At 46.1% G+C, this 10,100-nt stretch overlaps 1 protein-coding gene across 1 annotated transcript; it reads left to right on the top strand.

Annotated features, from left to right (window-relative positions):
* Nucleotides 1-600: 600 nt before the first annotated feature.
* LOC138914929 (uncharacterized) lies at nt 601-2,931 on the top strand. The gene is made up of 3 exons (XM_070219638.1): nt 601-902; nt 2,470-2,659; nt 2,746-2,931. Exons 1-3 carry the CDS (start codon nt 601-603, stop codon nt 2,929-2,931), a joined length of 678 nt encoding a protein of 225 aa, XP_070075739.1.
* Nucleotides 2,932-10,100: the final 7,169 nt, after the last annotated feature.

The raw sequence follows: 10,100 nt of genomic DNA, 5'->3' as shown, positions 1-10,100 counted from the left end.
GCGACAAGATAAGGACCCCACCGCAAAAGTACCCGGACTACGTTATGGAAGGCGAGAATCTGTACAGAAGCATACCACATAGAGCGGGCAGTGAGGATGTTGTTACATGGAAGATGTGCGTCCCGAGAGCTCTACGGGAAACGGTGCTGAAAGAAAACCACGACTCACCAGCAGCTGGGCACGTAGGAAGCCGAAGGACAATAGCACGACTGGCAGCCCGATACTACTGGCCAGGTATGCATAGAGACGCCAGAGCCCAAGTAAGGAAATGCGAAACCTGCATGAGATTCAAGCCGAATCAAATGCAGGCGGCGGGCAAAATGCTAACCCAAGTGCCAGAGGAACCATGGGCAACAGTATGCGCGGATTTCGTTGGACCCCTATAACGATCGAAGCACGACAATTCAATGTTACTAGTGCTCATAGACAGGGTCTCTAAATGGACGGAACTAGTGCCGCTACGCAGTGCGACAGCCGAATCGCTTAAGAAAGCGTTTTGGGAGCGTATAATCGCAAGGTATGGGGCCCCAAAGGTGGTCATAACGGACAACGGAGTGCAGTTTGCGAGTCGCATTTTCAAAAAATAGGACGGTCAAAACAATGATTACTCAGTTCGCAGGACGAGATCAGAGAACGTGGGACGAAAAGTGGCCTGAGATCATGCTGGCCGTCAACTCAAGCATATCGGAATCCACTGGATACACCCCATCGTTTCTTAACCAAGGCAGGGAGCCACGACTACCGAGCGCCCTATACGACAAAGAAACCTTAGGCACCGGACGAGCCACGGAAACCCCGGATGAAAACGCCCAGAAACTAAAGGAGATCTTTGAGATCGTAAGGCGGAATCTGGAGAAGGCCTCCCAGGACCAGGCTAGGTATCACTATGGACGGCAGTCCATGTAGTGACGAAGCGCACCAGGAGAGTGTGCGAAGGCGACTACTATTATATAGCCGCAAAATTGAAAATCTGCTGTGATAGTCCGATCGTAATGAGTAATACACCAATCGAAAGGTATTGCAAAAACTTAAAGGATTGCATACCAAGACCTTAAGAAAATCAATTGGTTTGGGCGAGAGAGAGGTGAAAGTGAAAAAGTGAAAATTTCGAGTTTGGGAGCTGTTGGGGCCGGTGGGGATAAAAGCCTTCTCGCAATGTTTTAGTTGTATTCCTATTGAAAATACCCGTCGAATGAGGGGTCATATGATAAAATCCGACGCTCCGTTCAAAAGTTATAGCCAAAATAAGATTTTCTTCTTCTTCCCAAAATGAAAATTTAATTCTGTTTGTCAGTTTGTCCAAAATATGTTTTTTAAGTTCTGAAAATTTGATATGACGTTCATCACATCGATATAAAAAACTTTTGTTCTACCACTTTTGGAAAAACTCGCTAGTTTAGCGGGAAAACAGCTATAAATAGCTAAAATTGGGAAAGCCGTAACTACTAAAGCTACAGACTTGTGCTGCACCTCGTTTGAAAGGTATTTTTAAATGCTATAAACGTCTTCTATATGCAATTTGTGTAAATGAAGTAGTTAAAAAGATATGAACAAAAGAAAATTTGTTTAAACTTTTTTTTTAGCTTTTTTTAATTTTCTCAAAAACGGCTCTAACGATTTTCCTTACAACTTTAAACTGTATAGCCCTTGAGATTCCTTAAATTTTGGTATATATCATGTTTATGTAAAAAATCGCGTTTAAAAGTTATTCAGAAACGAAAATAGCCACTTTTGCCAGCTCAGAACAACTAACGCTTCCTGAGTGTTTAATTTTGTACGTGGGTATCCAAACTGTATTTTAGGCTCATAGAATCATTTCAATTGTTTTAAGGAGTTCCAAATAGGAAACTTTTGTTTTACGACTTTTGGAAAAACCCGCTGCTTTAGCGGAAAAAAAGCTAGAAATAGCTAAATTTCGTTAGTTTGTAAGTTCTACACTACTGAAGCTACAGACATGTGCTATACCTCGTTTAAAAGGTATTTTGAAATACTTAAACGCCTTTTTAACTTAATTTGTTTAAATACAATGGTTTACAAATTATGATTGACCAATTTAAATTTAAATGTATATACTAGCTCCTATGAGAGCAAATATAAAAAAACAAAAACTTCTGATATCAAATAAAAACACCTCTTAACGAGGTAAAAAACTAGTGACGATCGCACCTTCAACATACAAAAGTTCTGATATCAACATTTGTGACGAAAAATTATTACACTCGTCATTAAATAGACTTTATAATATTTTCTCATTCGGCACGCTGCAATAGAAAATGCCTATGAAGGTAAAAAGGCTAAAATAGTATGCTAGGGCGGGCCGAATGAGAAAATATTAGAAAGTGTATTTAATGACGAGTGTAATAATTTTTCGTCACAAATGTTGATATCAGAACTTTTGTATGTTGAAGGTGCGATCGTCACTAGTTTTTTACCTCGTTAAGAGGTGTTTTTATTTGATTACAACCTAAGGAGGAGGCAATGGACGCCGGCGGTGGGCGACGTAGCCTGGGCCAAGGAACACCACCTGTCAAAAGGTGCAGAAGGGTTTGCCGCAAGATTGGCACCTAGGTACGACGGGCCCTACCAGGTCGTAGACTTCGTCTCCCCGGTGATCTGCAAAATACGGAACGTAAACACAAAGAAAGAACGGACCATACATGTAGGCGAGCTCAAACAGCAACAAACACAAGACACAAACGAGCAACAGCATCAGGCAGACGCAACCGAGAAACAACAACATTGAAGACCCAATGGACCATCCGAGGAAACGCCAGGAAACAGCCGAGGACACGCCAGGGAACCGCCGAGGAAACTCCATGGACCATCCGAGGAAACGCCAGGAAACAGCAGAGGACACGCCAAGGAACCTCCGAGGAAACTCCTGGAAACAGCCGAGGAAACGCCAGTGAATTGCCGAGGAAACGCCAGTGAATTGCCGAGGAAACTCCAGGGATACGCCGAGGCAACGCCAAGGATACCAGAATACACAAGGACACACAGTACAGGCAGAGGGACAACACCAAAGGAAAAAAAAATATGCGCGGAAGACCTACTCTTCTTATCCCGAAGAAAGGGGGGAGACGGTACAGCTTTGGGGCTATATCGTAGCCAGCTGAGCACTCCGAACAGAAAACAAGCACAACCAAATCACCGGAAAACCCTGAAATGCAAACAAAAGTGAGTGCCGGTCCAGCTAAATTGGCAACTCACCACGGGTAAACAAACCCTTATTCTGACAGAGCGCGACAACCTACGGTGCAGCCGCAGCCGAACCTGTTTAGGGCATTGACCTAAAAACCCAAGTGCAAAGAAGGGCATAGTTGCAGCATCTGAAAAGAGAGGGATGAATAAGGAAAGAAAACACAAAAACAAATCCAGTAAAATCGGCACTTACAGAAAATTGTGCAAATTCACCATGAACTAGGGACGGGGGCGCCTCGATAAGGCGGTCGATTGGCACTGGACGATAGTGCGATCGATGGGCACAAGCTAAATGGAAATATCATGGTGAATATCGCTGCGATCAGGTGGCAACGCTACACCTGCGATATCGATAGCGGATGATATCGATAGATTATGAATATCGGTTCCGAGCGGAACCAGATCAGAGATCGTCGCGGGAAATTCAAACTACGTGCCCGCTGGCATATCGATAGCCGATGGTTATCGATGCCCAGTGGGACCAGATGGAGGATCGGCGCGGTAGTTTCAAAATTGTCGAGGAAGCGTCGAGGGAGCAACGATGGAGCAGCGAGGGAGCGCCGAGGGAAGCGGCAGAAGCAACGCAAGGACTCAATGGCTAGGATACACGAGTCTTCTTTAAAAATTTTCCGAAGTAAGGGGGGAATGAGAGGAGTTGAATAACTCATCACAAATAGCAGCAGCTAGAATAACGGATGGCCGGCCGCTTAGCAGTTACGCGGCAAATTAGCGTAGTAGCGGCGCGGCGAAGAGAGTTTGGAGACCGAGAAGTGTAGAGTGAGAGTTCGGAGACTTCGAGGTCAAGAGAGAGAACTCTCACAAAGAGAGTTTGGAGAGTCATGGCGGAGAGTGAGAGAGTGGAGACTTCGCAGGCAGAGCCAAAGTGCCGTGGGTGCAAAAGGAAATAACGGAACTGCACCGGACTTTGGACTCTGCCGTGAACTTTGGACCAGGAGGATGAGTGCCACATCGCAGCAGCGGAGCGGCACACAGGCGTGCCACATGCAACGACAGAATCAGCGGGACGGCAGCAGCATGCAGAAGAACAATTTAAGGCCGTGCGTGAGGGACAAGTGGGTCAAACAGGGACCACGGACTTTGGACCTGGAGTGGAGAGATTCAGCGGGCAGAGCGCAAAAGGGAAATAACGGTTCCCGGAGGCCCTATATAAAGCCGCCGGGCGCTGGCAACTGGATCAGTCGATCACAAGGAATCAGTCCGTCAAGATCAGTCAAGATATCAAAGTGAATAAGTCAGTCAATCAGTGCCAAGTAATCTACAAGTGAAAACACAAGTCAAGTCGTCGGAAGTAGCGCCGTGGGAGCCTACAAGGAGCAAGATCGCTACGTCGAGACGTTCGGGATTGGATCACCAGGAATCTCCGATTTGAGATTTGAGGTCCGGAGGGCATCATACGGCTAAGTCAAGGCAAACTCTTCCTACTCCTGTCCGACTAAAGCCTCGCATTGCGTCTGGCGTGTCCCTCAGAGTGAACAGACCGTTTGTCATCTCAAGGCGCTGTCCTAGAGAGAACAGGCCGTTGGTCATTTCAAGGCGCTGTCCTAGAGCGACTAGGCCCGTCGTGATTTCAAGGCGCTGTCCTAGAGAGAACAAACCGTTTGTCAGTTCAAGGCGCTGGCCTAGAAAGACCCACGGTTTTACGAGCCGTGACCGGCGTGTCCGTAACCCCAAGTACCAAAAGCCACGCTACGTCCAACCTCACAACCAGCGCATCCCGGAGCAGAGCATCGGACATCGAGCTGCTCGGAAACGTCACGAACGAGCTAGCGGGTGAGGCCAGGGTGGAACGTTCGTTTACACCAGGCGTAAAGCAAGGTGAAGCACTAGGCAGCCTCCAGGTGTCCACCTAGACTGTCAGCGCGATCCAAGCAAGAGCCTAGTGGGACCATCCGGGACAGAGCCAGGGACAGGCGGTTGTGTGTCTATAGGCGTTGTCCTGTAGAGCGCAGCTCCTGTTGACCCTAGTCTGAGAACGGTGACGCTTCCCTAAGCCCGCACGGCTGATCTCCTTGCGAGTCCGAGGCGCTACGAGTGGTCTTCGAGTCAACGCATCGGAGACGAACATCGCCGAGCAGCTACAAGGAGCTACAGGGAGCTACAAGACCGGAGCACGGAGTCAACGAGGAAGGCGATCACCGAGGCGACGCACCGTCGTGGAGAGACGAGCATCACTAGGAGGCACCGAGGACCACGAGTGGCGACACCAAGGCCAACCGAGCCACCAAGCCCGCTGTAATCATACCCGCAATAATCCCAATTCGAACCCGTGAATTCTGTGCTTTCTCACTGATCTATTGGGCGGTCACGTTTATATAAATTTGGTGGGACGAACACATAACTTCTCTGAGCTAGCCGCACGAATCTCGTAGCGAGCAGACTTACAAAATCAGTTCGTTACAGGCTGTAACCGTCAAAATGTTCCTTGCTTCACCGCAAAGAGAGCTCTGAAGAATGTGTAGCTTCTGGATGGCGGAGTATGGCTTATTATGGACTAATTCTACAAATAAATCGTGGAATCGGGGCCAATCTAGATATTCCCCACCAAATTATGGAATCTTGATTGGTGGGAGCGATAGATTTAGGCTCATTTGAGCGTCGTTTTCTCGAAGTAAGGTCATTTCATATTCCTCGTATAATGCCCTGAATCGGCCTATTTCTGCTTCGGCGGCGGCCCAGGGTTTATTGACGCTCCTAGTTTTATAGCATTTAGAAAATATAAGGTGTACCAATTAAAAGATAAGTGTATAAGAATAGGATTAATTTTTTATTGCGACCAGCCTAATCAGTTTAATAGCTTATGTATCAACAATATATTAAAAGAAATTAAACCCACTTGTAATGTGGAAATAACGGAGGTAGAAACAAGAATTTTTGAACCGGAGAGGGGATATATATTTATATTTAATGATAAGTTCGAACTGTTGCCATTTGTCGATGAACCCTGCTGCGCAAATCCTGGTCCCGTTTTCTGCTTTGTTTGAGTTCTTTTAACTCGTGGTGCAGAGGTGCGTTCCTCTCCCATTCCTCGGGCTCTCGGAGTATTTGTATCTCGGGCTGCTGCACCCGATCCTCTGTCAACTCTAGGCTCCTCTCGAGCCCAAAGAGACACTCCATGGTAGAACATAGTTCCGTTAGCTCCCGTTGGATCGTACGTCTGAGTCTGGATACACAGCGAGCTGTGTTCACAATTTGGCGGTACCATCCATTAGCCTGCATGGTTGTTTCTGGTAAGGTGTCATTGCCTTGTCGCGGTTTATATAGCGGACCCGCTCTCCCGGATTCCATGTTCCCTAGTCCAATTCCGACGTTCTGAGCTTTTCACTCTCTTGCACTTTGGACAATCCTCGGATGGTGATGGTTAATCATCCTGAAAGTGGTCAAGATGTACAAGCGATCCGTGCAAGGACTCCGGGACCAAAAGCACGCCCTGGAACAGGCGATATGCCGCCAGGTCTAAAAAGACAATAAAGTGCAAGAAACATACCCAAAAATCATAACCAAAGTGACAGAAATAAAGGCAATTAAATGCCTTAATTACAGACAAACGTGAAGCAAAACAAAAAGAAAAACAAATTGTGAGCTCAGGCATTTATGAATGCAAGTGCAACAACAACGATACAAAGTGAAGTGAGCAAGATATCGGAGACGCCGCTGCCCGCAACCCACCTCAGCAGAGAAGACGTGTGCTGCCGTGGGATACACCGACATACATGCATAAAACATACATACCTACATAAATATATATATATATACAATAAGTGATCGTGTTTAAGAACGAGATTTTTTTTATGTGTGTTCTAACGATAGTGTTTTGCACGTATATATAGATGTTTTTTAATTTTTTCCAAAAAGCCCAGGATCCAGCGCGTCGAGATCTCATCGCCCAGGACCAGTAAAGGGGTAAGTTTGTCGGAACACGGTTCCTTTATCAACCATATATATATATATATATATATATATATATATTCGTGCCTTTGTTTGACTATCTGAAGTAAAAATTCCACTTTAGGCCTCCTCAAGGCATTACAATAGTTTACATCAATCCGTATACCCTTTTGGTTGTACTTTATATAATATAATAAAACTTTGACTTTTCAGCGGCGAGTATCAGCCTTGTGTTTGTATAAACAATCACAAGAGCCTCAGAGCGACGTTTGTAGTCGTGAATAGTCAGCAATTTGCTGACGTGTGCAACCTGTACGGGTGGTAAATTCGATACTCTCCGCTAACAAACTTTGTTGGTCAATTAGAATTAAATTCATATGTATTCTCCATAATAATATTACTCATAAATGGCACTAGCCAATATTTGATTCAATAAATTTGTAATGTGAAAACCAACTTAGAAACATGAAGTGCTAAGTTTTCAAAAAGGGGGTGCTGACGCGATAAGTGGAGTGACATAACTTTTGACGGACAACCTTGACAATAGGGGATCGTATTGCGCGGCCCGCGACGATCCATTTGGTACACGAACGTGTGAAGGGGAGGGAATGTGGCCGAAACATTGCCCGATCGTGTTACGATCAAGTGAAAGCTACGCTTGTGGGGCAATGTAGACTGATGACCGACGGATTTTACAGCTTTTACTAGTTTTCACTAGTCCTTTTCAGGACTAGGGCACTAATATGCCTACGTAACAGAATTGGCGCCCAACGAAAGGAATAAGGAGAATATGAAAAATTCTTTAAGGAATTAGGGTCAACCACCTAGATACATCTAGTATTTGGATTGGCGAACCTAGGTATGGCCTAGCTTCCATTTTTAAGAGCCAGAAGTAATTGGACTACTATTAGAACAAGGGATTTAAGTAGAAAAAAACAAATTTTGTTTGGGTTAAAATTTTCTCGTAATCATAAAATGGTAAAGTATCAACTTCTGCGACAGTCAGAATTGAGAGGCCACTCAATCAGAACTTTGTCTCAGAATAGAGGTATGATTTTAGGACCTTTCATTATATTTTTAAAATCATAGATAGCCTTTGCTTCTTTCATGGGAAAATTACTGAAAATTTCCAGCAGGGACTATGAGGTGTCCTTTTATAATACTATATGACTATGTGCCGACTGACACTTTTTGAAATTAACGTAAATATAATTTAGATGTGCTTTCTGGCCGACGCTACACGACGTACTAAGCGAAGCCCGATCGTTTGATAGGCTCGAGTCCAGAAAGAGCAGGAGCGCAGACGTTACGGTAACGCATTTAGCCATTACGGTGCGGATCTATTGTGCGGTTGTCGATCCAGGACAGAAAAGGTGGATGGGGGAACTGACAGGAACCGTAAAGCCGACGCTACACGACGTACTGGGCTAGATGGTCCGGTCGTTTGATAGGCTCGAGTCCAGAGAAATAGGAAAACTGCTGTGGATCCCGAGAATGATCGGTCAGATAGCAGCAGGTTGTGGAGCCCGAGAATGATCGGTCAAATAACCTGATTTCCGACGACTGGCGGGAGGGGGATTTCGGACAGACTTTTCTTCTAGGCGCAGCTAGTTCCCATTGTGAACGTTAAAGCTGACTAGAAGGGGAGAAGAGCTGTTAGTTCAGTGGAACCCAGTTGTGTAGAAGCTGCTAATACCTCTAGTTAGGGATATTTGTTTTTTGTTTGTGGGGCTTAAATATCGGACGGATTCTTCACCAAAGAGATACTTAGTAATCGCAAAACAGCACCCCTCATTTTCTAGCAAATCTAGCACCCAGGAGTGCAAGTGCCGACGCCACGCCGCGAAGAAACAGTTCTCTCGACAGAGACAACCTAAGTATGTCCCGCGAGCGGGAAGAGCAAGAAGAAAGTAGATCCATTGAAGACAACATGGATCAATTAAACAATACCGAAGGAGCCGTAGGGGGAGAAAATTTGCCCCTGGGTCAGCCAAAGGGACGCTCAAGAATGCTCCCGCAATATGAGCTCAACCCGACAAGCAGTTTAGAAGCTGCCGAGAGAAGAGAGCAGATAATGCGATCCGTGATTAAACAGAACAATGAAACACAGGCCGCCATGCAAGCGCAGATAGAAGCATTAAAGGCGCAAGTAGTGGAACTGCGTTCGTCACAATCCATGAGGGTGGAGCAGCCAGTATTACCACCACCTAATCGGTTTCCGGCACACCCATCTGACAGCTTTTTGTGTTTCCAAGAGACGCCGCCTCTCGAACCGATATCGCAGGACACTCTCAACAGCCAGAGGCATCGGCTTCGAGATCACCGGCGCCCCGATAAATCCCAACACCACCAATTCCGAAATAACGGCCCGGACACGAGTTACCCACGACACCCCGAATACGACCAGAGCCCCGTATTTCCGGCACCAAAAGGAGTTCGGCTGGACAAATGGAATTCGAAGTTTGACGGAAACAGCCGCGGTATGACCGTTGAAAGTTTCTTGTTCCACGTTGAACGGCTACAAGTGCTTTATCGGATAGAGCCGAGCCAAGTTTTCCGCGAATTCCAAAGCCTACTGGTAGGAGCCGCCTCTGGCAATGGTATTGGCAATTGATGGAGGATCGAGCGGACGATTTAGACTTTGACTACTACTCGCTAACAACGGAAATGAAACGCGCTTTTTCTTCATCCGGGAGTGACCACATGAAGATCAAGGTGTTGATGGAACGGCGACAAGGACAATACGAATCTTTTAGCGATTACGTATCCGATATGCATAATTTGCATTTCCGATTGCAGAACAAGCTAGAAGAAGACAAGTTCGTTGAGCTCATCAAGGATAATCTAAATGCCCAGATGGGAAGCTTGTTGCTGACATCCCCAATTAGGTCTCTAGCGGATCTGAAGAAGGAAGGACTTAGAGTGGACCGCTGGTTACGGAGTAACGGCAGGGCCGCGCGATGCAGGCCGATTAGTGAGCTCGAGGATTCCCA

This window comes from Drosophila takahashii, chromosome 2L, assembly GCF_030179915.1.
Source record: "Drosophila takahashii strain IR98-3 E-12201 chromosome 2L, DtakHiC1v2, whole genome shotgun sequence".
Classification (NCBI taxonomy): Eukaryota; Metazoa; Arthropoda; class Insecta; order Diptera; family Drosophilidae; genus Drosophila; species Drosophila takahashii.
The sequence above is the reverse complement of the archived record's forward strand: the minus strand, read 5'-3'. Positions and strand labels throughout refer to the sequence as shown.

Coding starts and splice junctions, on each gene's coding strand:
- LOC138914929 (XM_070219638.1), top strand. CDS start 601: ATGATTACTCAGTTCGCAGGACGAGATCAGAGAACGTGGGACGAAAAG. Junction 903..2,469: donor CACTATGGACGGCAGTCCAT/GTAGTGACGAAG, acceptor TTACAACCTAAG/GAGGAGGCAATGGACGCCGG. Junction 2,660..2,745: donor AGAAAGAACGGACCATACAT/GTAGGCGAGCTC, acceptor ACAACATTGAAG/ACCCAATGGACCATCCGAGG.